At 62.2% G+C, this 13,401-nt stretch overlaps 1 protein-coding gene across 1 annotated transcript; it reads right to left on the reverse strand.

Moving 5' to 3' along the window:
* Window positions 1-1,916: 1,916 nt before the first annotated feature.
* On the reverse strand, window positions 1,917-3,822 carry SOX18 (SRY-box transcription factor 18). Its single transcript, XM_040637882.1, is given in 3 exon segments — window positions 1,917-2,772; window positions 2,774-3,216; window positions 3,427-3,822. Coding segments are annotated over 3 exon segments (1,113 nt in total). The 5' UTR covers window positions 3,719-3,822; the 3' UTR covers window positions 1,917-2,394.
* Between the last annotated feature and the right edge of the window lie 9,579 nt (window positions 3,823-13,401).

The following is a 13,401-nucleotide window of genomic DNA, read 5'->3' on the forward strand; positions in this document are numbered from 1 at the left end:
GGCCTGGAAGGGTGGACCCTCTGGGTGGGATGGGGGTGGGGTGAAGAGCCCAGAACAGAGGATGGGAGAATATTGCTCTAGCCTGTGCCAGGAAACAGGAGAGACACCGCTGGCTATGTCTACTTGTCTGGAACCTTTCCCTGTGTGTCCGTGGGTGTCTCTGCAGGGGACTACAGGTGGGACAATGGACAGTGCCTCCGCCCAGGCAGGGAGGTCCTTAGTGGGGCTGTTCACATGGCTGTAGGCAACGGGACAGGCTGGGCTGGTTCTGCCTCCTACCTGCCCTGGCCAGTGGGTGGAGTGAGGGGGGAGGAGGTTCCATACCTGGGTGAGAGGCTCCTGGACTCTGGCTGCTATGGGTCCCCACAGCGGGGCACACTTTGGCTTAGCTGACCCGGGGCTCTAGGGGGTGGGTCATCTGTCCCCCCACTAGGGGGCAGGCCCAGAGCAGAGCAGGAGTTGGGCCATGAGAGCTAGCGATGTACGCTCAAGGGTCATGCACATTTCTCTCCATGCATGAGCCCAGGACTCAGCCCCGGGGGCCTCAGAGCACCAGCCCCCAGACCCATGGGAGACGTGGCTGGACTGGACCACCTTTTCCCGTTGTGCCTCAGCGTCCCTGCCGTGCATACTTCCTATTCACACTTGGAAGGGGCACATGGTGTCCTTGGTGTCCTGTGGGCTATTCCTGCCTGTCCGCCCACCCTGGGTGTCTCTCTCCACTTGTGAGTTCATCCTGCCCTCTTCAGCTTGTCTGTTCTGTTCTTCTAAGTCTCTGTCTCTGTCTTTGAGTTTTCTGGACCTGGCTGCTGATGGGGCGGGGAGAGGGGGGGCAGGTGCAGCCACCCCACTCTGCCAGCTGAGGTGTGGAGCTCCTGCCAGTCAATGCAGAGGGAGGGTACCTGTAAGAACAGCCCCACAGCCTGTTCACTGCCCCTGCACACTCAGGCAGCAGCCGCACATGTGCGGACACACGCACATCCAGTCCCAGACTCACTGCACAACTGTGTGCACACAGACACAGACTGTCACTCGGTCATCCTCCTGGGTGCTCCCATGGTCACATGGTCACGGTGTCACAGTGTCACACCCATGCTCGGAGCCTCCTGTGCACACACAGGCCTGGATACGCTGGCTCACCTGCAGTCACGGAGGACAGGCAGCACCCTACAGAACCACACGGCTCACAGACACAGAGCAGACTGAGCTGTGAATGACTTTTCCACATCAGGGTGTCAGAGCTCAGCTCCCCGGTTAGGGGCTGGGGACCAAGGAATATGGAAAGAGGGTGTCCAGTTATGCTGCAAGTGGGGAAGGGCTAGAGTGAGAGGGTTTGGGAATGGGGGCCTGAGCCTCCTTGTGAGGTCATTGACCTTCTGTCACTGGGCAGAGCCTGGAAAGATCACTGTGGGGAGCAGCATGGCTGTATGGTGCTTCCCCTTCTGGGGCCTCTGGTTTAAAAATGACAGAAGGGGCCCCAGGGTGCCATGTCTATTAATAGGTGTCAACCCTGCCCATCTCCTTTGGAGAGGAGAGCCCTGAGCAGTAGTCCCTGGGCTTGAAGAAAGTTTTAGTTGTGTATTTATTTTTATTTTATGTATGTATTTATTTATTTAGAAGAAAGTTTTAAAGAGGAGACGAAGATGACGAAACATGGGTGGGCACGTGAGGGGATTGCTGACCTCTATTAGGCTTCAGTTAAAATGGGGGGTGGGACAGGAAGGGAATGGAAGGCTGGGAGGGTCCGGGAGGGCCCACACCTCATGCCTCCCACCAACTCGGTCCGCTGAGTAGCCTGGAAGGATGGAGAAGTGGGTGCTTTGGGGCCCAAGCTGGAGGGGCTCTCGGGGGGAGGGCAAATCCAGGGTCATTGGGTGTACTGCTCCCCCTTCCCCCAACGACCACAGACTCGGGTGTTCAGAGGAAACAGCGAGTCACTTTATTGTGGCCTCGCCTGGCCCGGGGGCGACCCAGCTCCTGCTCCCCTTTTAAAGCAAACAAACAGTGGTATTTTTCATATTTAGAAAGCTTGCTACATCGGTGCTTTTGGTCACTGAAACCCCTTGGAAGAAAAAGTTTAAAAGTTTAATTAAAAATTAAATATGTTGTATCGAGTATATAAAAAGGCAAAGTAAAAAATACAGCCTGGTTCTAGAAAATAGACTGCAAGGAAAGAATTAGACGCTTCAGAAACTTAACCCTGGCGGGGCCAGACAACAGGTCCCAGGCCTGGGCTTCCTGGAAAAGCCCCAGGACATGCGGGAGCCGCCCTTGCAGGGCGCCCCAGAGGAGCCGAAGCCTGCGCCTGCGCCTGCGGGAGAGAGCGAGCAGGAGAGCGCCGCGGTCCAGTCGCGCTAGCTGCGGAGGAGACGGAGACGCCGCGCCGGCCGGGCCCTAGCCCGAGATGCACGCGCTGTAGTAGACCGCGCTGCTGGCGTCGGACAGCGCCGCTATCAGGCTGCTCTCCTCGGGGCACGACATGGCGCGCGGGCCCAGCTTGGCCAGCGCCACGTGGTACGGGAGCCCGGCGGCGTCGGGCCGAGTCCGGCTGCAGTTGAGGTACTGGTCGAACTCGGTGAGGTCCACGTCGGCCCACAGGTCGGCGGCGGGCCCCAGCGTCTCGGCCCCGTCGGGCGGGGGGGCCTCGGGCGGTGGCGACAGCGGGCCGGGGTACGGGCCCGGTGCGGGCGCGCCCAGGGCGCCGTAGTAGAGGCCGGAGAGCGGCGCGGCGGGAGCGGGCGCGGTCCTGAGCGCCTCGGCCAAAGAAGGCGCTTCCATAGCAGCCACAACGGGGTCGGGAACGCTGGGGGCGCGTGGGGCGCGCGGAAGGCTCCGCAGCGCTCCTCGGCCGCCACGCCTGAGTGCGGAAAAGCGGCTCCGCCCGGGCACCAGGCCGTCCGGCAGCTGGCGGTAAGGCAGCCCCAGGCCACTTCAATTTCGGCGCCCGGCGGCGCTCGCGGAAAAAACTACGCGCCGGGCCAGGCGCCGCCGGAGAAAGAGCTTTCAAGGCGGCCGGCCCAGCTGGGGCGCCAGGCCGGAGCAGGAGTGCGACTCCAGCCCGCGGCATTGCGCGCCTGCTCTGGCGCGGCCGGTACTTGATGGGTGTCCGCAGGATTGCTGCACCCGTGCACGTTCGACTCCTCCACGGTAGGGCGACTTTGCTGGTCCTCGCTTCCACGCCTTGATCCTGCCGTGGCGGGAGCCGTAACGAGCTGCCTGCTTCGGGGTCAGCCCGGCAGTGTGCCTGGCCGCCCGCGGAGTGGGGCGGCCCCCCCGCCTGGCACCCCCTGTCCTGAGTCTCCTCCCCTCAGACCACTCACCTTCTACCGCCCCCTGTCGCCCCTCACCCAGCATCTTGCTGAGGACACCGCGTTAATGCAGGTCCGGTGGCACCGCGCACCAGCGCTGTTCTTCGCCCGACCGTACCGATAGTGGCATTCATGGGCGCCGATCGACTCTGCGTCGGCGACTCGGCGCTCCCCCTCGACGCCGGCCGCTGAGGCCATGCTAGCGCCCGCGCTCGGGGTCGCGGATCAGAGCTGCGCGTTGCAGGCTGGGCGGCGACGCGAGCAACGGGCACTTCCACACAAAAGGGCGGCGGGGGCGGCAGGGAAACGCCACGCAACTCAACAACGGCGCCGGGTCGGCGAGGCCGCTGCCTGTCGCGGCGGGCGGGCGGGTCGTCCTGTGCGCCGTAGCCGGGCGGCGATCTCTGCATTCCAGCTGGGCGCGGCCTGGGCGGAACGGAGCGCGGGAGCGCGGTGGGTGGATGGTAGGCACTTCGGGGTCGGGCGCGGAGGGCAGGGCGGACGGCGGCGGAGACGGCGGTGGCCTCGAGCCGGGTGGGCGCCCAGATATAGCGGCGCGGGGCCAATAGGCGGCTGGGCGGGCGGGGCGGGGCGGTGTGGGGCCGCCCCCTCCCCGGGGGCTCCCTTTCTTCTCGGGCCCGCCGGGTTCCGCCGCAGCCCCCTCCGCGCAGCTGCCCCCGCACCCTCTCTGAAGGAGGGACCCCCCCACCTCACCCCGAGTGGGAACGGGCCGCTGGTGTGGGCTGGAGCTTGGAAGGGGGCGTCCTCATGGGGGCTGTCAGACTTTCACGCGCTGCCGTCCCCACCCACGGAGTCAGACCCCCGGACGGTAACCGGGGGAGGGTGGCTGCCCCCTCATGAAAATACATTGGGAGGAGAGGGGCGTTATTTTGACCCATGTTCTTGGGAGGCTTTCCAAGAAGCCTTCTTGGGGTCCAGCTCAAAAGGAGCGGGCACTTTGGAAAAAGGGCCCTGTATCTTGGGGGAGCGTGTTCTGGATAACCGCAGGACATCTTGTCCCCGGCCCTCCACACACATGTGGAATTTTCACCACTGGGGGTGGTGAGCCTCCCCGTCTGTCCATGGGGTTCAAGAAGACGGACTTGGTGTCCCCTCCATCACTCCCAAGCCCACTCCAAACAGGGAAAACCTCAGCGCTGGATGCCCTGGACCCATACCAGAGGGCAGAGGAACCACCAGGGAAGGTGCGGAGCCCCAGGCCTTGTTCCCCCTCTCCAGGGCCTGTTGGGGTCAGGGGCTGGGACCAGCAGTAACTGGCTGCCCTGCCCAGCTCAGGCCACCGTTATCACAATAGACTGAAGCCGGATCCAGGGTTGGGGCAGGTGGAGGGAAGGGGGAGCCCCTCCCCTGGGCCTGGGAGGGTTTCCAGAGGAGCTGCCAGCCTCCTGGAAGTTGGGGAGGGGACCTGGGCTCCAGAAACTGAGGGATCTCCCCCAGGACTGTTTCCCTACCCTTCTGCTGAGGATGGAGCTCCTGGGTGTGGGTTCCGCAGTGGTATCTGAGTTCTCCCTCCCGTACATCGATTTATAGCCTGGAGCTGTGCAGCCCTCCTTCCCACCCCACGTTGGGAGCTCCATGGTGCATGGCCGCAGGTGTCAGTGACCCTGGCCTTGTGTGGCCAGAGGCTCTCAGTCCCCTGGCCCTTGGAGTGCTGCTCGGCCGCAGAGCCAGGGCTTATGAATGGGGTGGGTCCTATAGCTGCCCCCACTGCTCCTGAGCTGCCCCCAGTGACCCTCCTGGTTTGAGGAAAGGCCAGCACCCCCACGGGGTCCCTCGCCCTGAGGGCTCTTGGGCGTCCATCCTGTCTGTACATGGGGTTCTGTCATGTTGGGTCTTGTCCATCAGCTGGAGGAGTAAAGCACTGGGTGTCCCAGACTGGCACCCAGACGCCCCGGGCCTCCCAGCTTCATTCCCGATGTGGAGCCTGGGCTGGTGTACTGGGGCGGTCAAGACAGCAGCAAGTGGCTTCTCTGGGTCTAGGGGAAGATTCGCCTTTCCTGGGAGGCAGGCAAGAATGGGGGGCACTGGAGTGGGCAGGTGCACAGTCCTCTCCCAGTGGTGCCAGCTCCTGCTCGACCAGTATAAGTGGGTGGACTGGGCACCCTGCAGGGGTGGGGGGAGAGATGTGTGAGGGAGACTGAAGGTTGAAGAATGGGTTCAAGGAGCCAGCACCTGGTAGAGACTACCTTTGTCCTTCTAGGTGAGGTCTGGGGTTACCGGGGCCTGGCTTAGCCTGGGCAGTAGCTGGTCTGGGATGGTGGTCACTGGGGCTTGGGAAGGAGGCCTAGAGGGTCTTCCACTGCAGCCCCCCCCCCCACATTAGGATAGATTTTTGGTTCCCTTAGAGGCCCTGCCTGGCCCTCTGCAGCTCCTGCAGCCCAAAGTTGACCAAGTGGCCCCAAATGCAGTTGTGGGCATCATCTGGCATTACCTCACTCCAGCTGTCATGTCCTGTGGGCTGAGGCTGGGCAGGGCAAGAGGAGAACCTGCCTGGACTCAGGCTGTCCTCCCGTGTGTGTGCTGCCTGGTAGGGGTGCGGACTGTGGCTCTGGCCCACTGTCCAGATGGGAAGACGGTGGGAGTGGGGACTGCCGTCGGGGTGGCCCTGACCTCAGAGGCATAGGGCTGGTGTGGGTGTGGTCAGCTGTGCTGGGGGGAGGGGCATGAGCTGTATGTGTCTGTGCGTTTGTGTGTGGTCCGTGTGTGTCTGCCAGAGCGTGGGGTGAGGTGGGCTCTAGTGGTGCCGTCTGCCCAAGGCTTCAGGAGCCAGGCAGAGGCTGGGCTCTGCTGCGAGATGGGGTCCCACAGGGTGTAGAATGGGTTTCCTGCTCAGTGAAGTCCTCACCCTCAGCACCCACCAAAGGAGGGGTCCCCAAGAGTGGGCCCAGCTCCATCCGAAGTGGGGGTGATTTGTGATTCGGGGGCATTTCTGTGCCTCTAGAACCCACCTCTGGCTGGCCTGGCCCAGGCTGGCTACTGCCCACCCTTATGGGGGCCCTGTGTGCAGCCCCCAGACCCCCCAGACAGAAAGTTGGAGTAGAGGGGCAAGCTTTCTCTGCAAGTGTGGGGCTGGGCTGAGTGTTGAGTGGACACTGCCCTCCCTGGCCTCCACCCACTCCCTTGCTCAGCTAGGACCAGACCCCCAGGCTCTGGGTGAAGCCTGCAAAGGATGTTGGGCGGTCCCGTCGGTGGCTCTGGGTGGGGGTTGGCTGGGCTCTGGGAGTGGCAGACCTCCCAGGCGCTGCCCGGGGCACAGACCTCACAGGCTCCCACCCACCCAGCTCTGGCTGCTGCAGGAGCAGGAGGCTGGGACCAATTACTGAGTCCCTTGGGTCCAGACCCTCCTTGTCCTGGAGGGTGGGGGTGGGGTCCCCATCAGACACAGGTCCAGGTGGAGGGGAGTTTTCTGTCTCCTGAGACCTGGGCTTTGGAACTGGGCCGCTCAGTTCAGACCCCTCAGGGTCCTTGAGACCAGGGCTCTGGGCCTGGCCCTTGTCCCGATGCTCCTCCTTCAGATTCCGCCGCAAGGGCTGGGGCAGTGCAGGAAGGCAAGGTGCAGGGTCCGCCTCGACCTCTGTCCAGGGGTCAGGGCTTCTGAGGAAGCCGCCCAATGGCCTAGAAGCATATGCATGCCTGTCCCTCCCCGAGTGACGGGCCTGGTCCAGGTGGATGCTGGGACTCATGCTCCGCCCGGTGCCTTCTTGCTGTCCGCCCCAGGGTGCTGGGCCTGGTGTGCACAGAGCCCCTGGGCTTCCAGAACACTGTGGGCCTTGCTCCTGGGAAAAGGTGGTTGGGGGCGGGGACGTGTGAGGGAGCAGGCACGGCTGCCTGAGCTCACGGCAGCAGCCGTCACAAGGCTTGGGTTTGGCATCAGGGGGTAGTTTGCCAGCTGTGCAGACCCGAGCGACACGCCGAGCTAGGTGTTTGGGAACTAGGGTCAGTAGGCTCATGGGGTGTCAGACTGGCTGAGGGTCTTGAGCAGAGGGGGTGGGTGTGGTGCTGTCACTTGGGCATTTTGGGCGTGTGGCGAGGACAGGGGCCGGCAGGACTGAACAGGTGGGGGCTTCTCTGGGTGGAGGGGCACAGGGCCTTGTGGGTGTGAGGGGGGTGACAGGGGAGCCTTGGGTCCCATGCGGCAGGAGTGACTTCTGTGACGTGCCAGGTGTCGAGGGCTGCTGCACAGGCCAGGGTGTTGTTCTCGCTGTGTTGGGCTGTTGGGCTCTGTGAGCCCTGGTGGGGGCGTGGTGTGGCCGTGTATGTCCTGGGGGTTTCTGCGAGCTGTGTGGGCCCCACTCAGGCTCAGCAGGGGCTCCATGGGAACCAGGCTCTAGGTTTCCGTGGCAACAGCAGGGAGGAGCCAGGAAACGCCAGCTCAGGAAGGAAGGCCACAGCTGTGAGGAGGGAGCGAGGGCGCCAGACACTCTGTCTGTCCAGTCGTCCGGCGGGCTGGGCCTGGAGCTCCTGCCCCCAGCTTTGCCGCCCCCGCCCCGCGTGCTGCCGGATCTGGGCATGGCGCAGCTGCTGCCACGGCTGTCTTTATTCAAATCAGGGGGCCCTGGGTCTGGGTCTGCAGGTGTCCTAGTCCTGTAGGAGCTGTGCCCTGCGCCCCTCAGGGGCTCTTGGAAGAGGAGAAGCGGGGCTGTCTGAGTGTTCTGCATGGGGGGCCGTGGGTGTGCGGGGCAGTGCCCATCCTGACCTCCCTGCCTGGGCTGGCCTGGCCTCTCTCTCTCCTGCCAGGCTCTGGTGACAGTCCTCAGCTGTCCTGGGAATGGTGCAGGGAAGGAGCAGAGCCCCCAGCGGGCCCTGCAGCTGTATGTTTCTTTTCTGCTGCTGCCCGAGCTTTGGTGGCAAGTGGCTTTGATGGTCCAACAGCTGGGACCGCCAAATGGGCTGGGGGGCAGGTCTGTGTTCTTGGGGACCACCCATCCCTTCTCACTCGGGGCAGGAATCATTCATTCATGCATTCATTTGTTTGTTATTGAGTGCCAGCTATGAACTCAGCTCTGTTCTAGGAGACAGTGAACAAAACAGCCCCAAGTCCTTGCCTGGGGAGGGGGTTCCCGTTCTGGTGGAGAGGGACAGACAATCAGCAGACCCACAAACAAGTCAGAATATGGGGCTTCAGGCTGTGGTGTGTGCTCTGGAATATGGTGCTGCCAGTTGGGGAAGAGGGAGGGGCTGTGTCGAGGGTGCTCGTGGCCTGTCGCTTCATGAGATGACTTTTGAGCCAACCCCGAAGGGAGCATGTCAAAGAGATGAGGGAATACCTGGAGAAGAGTGTTGGACACAGCGGGAGCTGTACGTGCAAGGGCCCTGGGGCAGAGAGGGGGTGCTGATGTGTGGGAGGAGCATACGTACAGAAGGGAGTGGACAAGGAGCTCCGTGAGGCCTGGGAGGGTCTTGGGCTTTTTCTCTGAAGGATAGTTGGTGATTTGGGAGGGTTTTGAGGAGAGGAGGGTGTGAGGTGACTTAGCTCTCCCCAGTCTCAGCTTAGCTGCTGTGTGGATTTGGGCCTGGGCAGCTCAGGAAGGATGGACTCACCACCAGGAAAGAAGGGGAGGGGGACTGCTCCTGCAGCGGGCCTGGCTCCTCAGCCAAAAGCTGCCTCCCTGAGTAGTTTTCAGGAGGACAGCAGGGTTGGTGTGCCTGGACCCCTGCGAGATGCTACCTCAGGGACCCCTGGTTTTGATGCCCCGGGAGTCAGACCTCCTCCTTTCACCCATGGCCCTTGACCACCCCACCCCCTCACCTCCCCCCACCCCCGCCCAGGGCCCCTGGGGATGGGGAGGGTGGAGTGGCCGCCAGGCTGGCTGGCAGGGCAGGGAGGGCTGCATTTCTGGGAATTGTGTGGGGGAAGCACATTGTTCGAGCCTGGAGCAGGCCGCCAGGGTTGCTGCTGGCCTCTGGGGGATGCCTCCTGCCTCCCCCAAGTGCTGCCTCTGGGGGAGGGAGCTGGGACCGGGCCAAGGCTATGGGCTGGGCTGGGGACTTTCCTAAAGACGCTACCCTGGCTGGGCAGCTCTTCCCATCCTGCAGACTGAGAGACTGAGGCCCAGAGAAAGGGCTGCGGCAACGGCAGAGCAAGGTATCTGCTGGAGCGTGGGACAGGGGCTCCCGCTGGATCTCAGTCCCTGGTCACTGCCCTGCCTGACTTCAGAGGCCAGGATCCGAGGGAAGCCGCAACCGGGTTGGCTGGGGTCACAGCCCTACACAGCCCCTTGGCGGCCACCGTGGTGGGCTGGCAGGTCAGGCGGACAAGGTGCAGAAACAGCTGGGTACCCAGGTCAGGGCATTGCTGCCTACAGGTAGCAGGGGGTGGGTGGGGGCTTCTGGGGCCATGGGAAGCAAGGTGGGGCTCCATGTGAGTGGGGCAGCACGGGCCTTCCCACCGAGGCCCCTGCCTTAGCCAGAAAGGAAGCACGGATGCGACCTGCTTGGGTCACGGCCGGCTTTGGGCGGGCAGGGGGTGGGGGACGCAAATAGAAAAATAAATGGCCTGAGCTTCCGATGTTTCCGGACTGAGGATGGGGGAGGGGCAGACCTCTGGGCCAAAGGTGTGGTCCAGCCTGTGTGTTGTGGACCTTGGGGGTGTCACTGGGGTGTCCCCAGGTCCCTGTCAGGGCTGTATCCCCCTCAGAGCCCCCAGGACGGGGCCGGGCTTCCCACACGGGAGGCCCCTGAGGGCAGGCCCGAGTATTTCTGCTTTCTGGGGGCTGCCCCATGGGACCCCCACGGGCACTGAGGGAGGGCCCCAGGCGGCGGGCCTGCGGAGTGTCCGGGAGGGCATTCTGGAGTAAGGCAGGTGGGGGGGGGGTCTGGGAAGGTGAGCAGTCTGTCTCCCACCCCTCACCCCTTGGGGGCTCCTTCTCTGCTCCTTGCTGATCACTCTCCACCTCTGACCTCCAACCAGGAGCCCCCGGACCTCCGCCCACATACCTACATTTTCACAGCTCAGTCTCCCAACCCCCTGAGGCCCTGCCTTGACTCCCCCCCACCTTGTCAGGTCCACCTGGCTCTCAGCTCTCTGTCCGCCACCCTCTCCTCTGCCTGGGCCCATCTCTGGAGAGGCTGGTTCTAGGAGGGTCTGTGTGTCAGGCCTTCAACCCAGAGCAGCAGGGGGGTCAGTCCTGAGCTGGCCCTCCCTGGGTGTGGGGGTGGGTCCTGTCTTTGGGGCTCCCTTGCTGGGCGGTGGCTAGTGAGTGTGGGTCCCTTCCTTCCCGCCCCCTGCGTGCTATTGTTTTGTCCTTCCTTCGTGAGACGTATTTACTGAGCAGCTCTTATGTGTCCTGGGCTGGGGGTGTGGCACAGGCGGATGGAAGGCCTTGTTTTCCCAGCTGAGCAGTCCTTGGGAAACAGACAGCTCACGGACCGTCCAGGGTGGTCTGAGTGTCCGTGCATGAGGACCCTCGGGTACGGCCGTTGCGTGCACATGCGAGCGTCTTGCCTCCCCTGTGACTCGGGTTGCACGTGGGTATCAGAGAGGAAAGGAAATTCTTCATTCGCGGAGGGGTCAGGGTAGGGTCTAGAAGGCCCCAGCCCTGGGGAGTACCCTGGTGGGGTACGGCCAGGTTTACATAAATCCCTTCCAGGAGAATCCCATGGTTCTGATGCTACGCTCCAGAAGCAGTGTTCTGAGGGTACCGGATGGTCTGGGGGCCCAGGCCGCTCCTTGGAGGAGGACGTTCCCAAGGTTGGGTAGGGTCCGTGCGGGGTCTGGGGTGGGCTGTGAACATCCTGAGCGAGGTTCCAAGGGTCATGAACTCATGAGGGCCCCCCAGACCAGGGACTTCGAAGGTGGGATACTGAGTTTTGGGGTTGGGGGGTGCTGCCCCAGCTTGAGCCCTGGTGAGGGTGGGAGCCCTTGCAGCCCCCACAGATGAGGGCCTCACAGCTGTGGCCAGAAAGGAGTGCACCTCCCCCGGGGGAGGGCGGTGGACACCTGGCTGGCCCGCCGGTCTGTGGCTCCTTCCTGCCACCTAGAGGCCACTGCTCACCATGGGCCACACAGGCCTCGCGGAGGGATCACCCTACCTGGACGTTGGGCTTCCCACTCAGCTGCACGGGGCCACACCCCTTCCGTGCAGGACTGGACCTGCCCGGGTTCAGGGCTCCTGTCACAGGGGAGCAGCTGTGGCCCCCAGGGCTCCAGCTTGGAAGTACCCTGCCTCCTCTGTTCTGTCTACTCCTCTTCCCCATCTCCCGCCCTGCCTGGGATCACCAGGCTCCTGGGATGCCCCACTGCGTTCCCACAGCCCAGTCCTCTGCTGGGCATTCCTCTTGTGGGGGGCCCCCACCTCCTGGCCGTCATCCTTCAGGGGCCCCAGTGTCTTGGCCTCCGTTCATCTGCAACCTCATGGGCCTCAAACAAGACCCATTAGGACATGCCAGGCTCCTTACAAGCTGTCTCTGCGGCCTATCCCTGGAGCCTCTGGAGGTGGAGACCCTCGAGTTTCTCATGGCGGAGAAAGGGTCCAAGGCAGGCAGGCCAGGATTTCCATTATGGTGGTATAGGGGAGGGGCCCTAGTTCTCAGCGGACAGTGCCTCCTCTCCTCCATGTCCTTACTGTGGTGCACATGGGGGCAGTGCAGAAAGTAAAGCTCATAGGGTTACAAAGGAAACCAGTTACAGTAAAACAGTTATCAAAATATTTCCTAAAACGTGTGATATAAACAAAAAAATGTGTGATATAGAAACCTAAGCACTTTTTTAAAATAAAGATTTTATTTATTTGAGAGAGAAAGACAGAGCAGGTGCGGGAGGTGGGGAGAGGGAGAAACAGGCTGAGCAGGGAGCCCGATGTGGGACTCGATCCCAGGACCCCAGGATCATGACTGAGCCGAAGGCAGACGCTTCACTGACTGAACCACCCAGGCGCCCCTGAGGCCTCATTCTTAACCAGCTTCCTTGGTCATGCTTTAGTCACATCTTTGTGGCTTAAACCATTCAAGCAGCCCCACACTGACAGGCATCCCTTACACTAAGTCTCTCGCACAGACTGCGGGACAGTCCCTCATTAGCAGGTCTTTCCAGGCAGGGTCAAGGGTGAATCCCCACACTGGTTTTGCAGGGTGTCTGCCTGCCTGCTCTCCTCCCCAGCACCTGGTGCTCATCTGTCCCGTGGAGAGATCGGATGGGGACTGACCTTGAGGCTGGGCCTTGACAGTGACCTGCCCCAGGGGGCTGTGCTGACAGCCCAGACCCTGCCCCAACTGATGCCTTGGCCAAGGTCAGGTGTCTGGCACAAACCCTCTTGACAACCAGGAGATGCTTCTGAGACACCTGTCCTTAGCTGACTGAGCCACCCAGGTGCCCCTGAGAGGCCTATCCTGATCTCCTCTCTGTCTCCAATCTTAGGGACCTGAAGCTGTTTTGTGTTCTCTTGGACACACACCTCCCTGCTCCGGAGGGGAGAGGCTGAGGGCTCTGCTCCATATTAGCCATGTCTGCCCTGCCTACCCTGTGGTCCAGGCTTTGTCAGAAGCCATGGCTGAGCTCAGCGTCCCAAGATGCCTGGTTGTGGCGGTTGGAGGTCTTCAGCACGACGGCGAATTCGCTCCAAGAAATCCTTGAATCAGCTTACTGTGTCTGTCTCAGAGGCCTGGCTGGGCAGCCTCCATGGATGCGCCTCCGTGGGCGATGGGGGCCAGTGTGAGTCTTTGAGGATGTGTTCTCTGGGGGTCTTGCTGGTGCCTGTTGTGCAGGAGCCCAGCCAGCTCTTGGTTCTCACCAGTCACTGCTTGCCCAGAGCAGGGCTGAAGGGTGTGTGGCTCCGGCTTCCCAGTGTCCCTGGTGTGGTCAGACACTCAGAGGCTGCACACATGCTCAGACCATGGGATTCTGGCCATCTAAGAACTTGCTTGGTTGGGACAGGTCAGAGCTATGGCCCCAGGTCACAGTGAGGGGCAGAACCAGAGCTGGTCTGGAAATGAGGTGGGCCTCTGTCCTGGAAAACCTTGGCTCCCAATAAGGAATTCCATGCTTTTTCCTTATGATTACTAAGTAATTTCACAAGTAACCATGTTTTCCTTTTCACTTTGGCTGCTGGGAAGCTCAGTCATATCTAATTAATAC

This window comes from Ursus maritimus, unplaced genomic scaffold (genome assembly GCF_017311325.1).
Source record: "Ursus maritimus isolate PB19 unplaced genomic scaffold, ASM1731132v1 scaffold_22, whole genome shotgun sequence".
Taxonomy (NCBI): domain Eukaryota; kingdom Metazoa; phylum Chordata; class Mammalia; order Carnivora; family Ursidae; genus Ursus; species Ursus maritimus.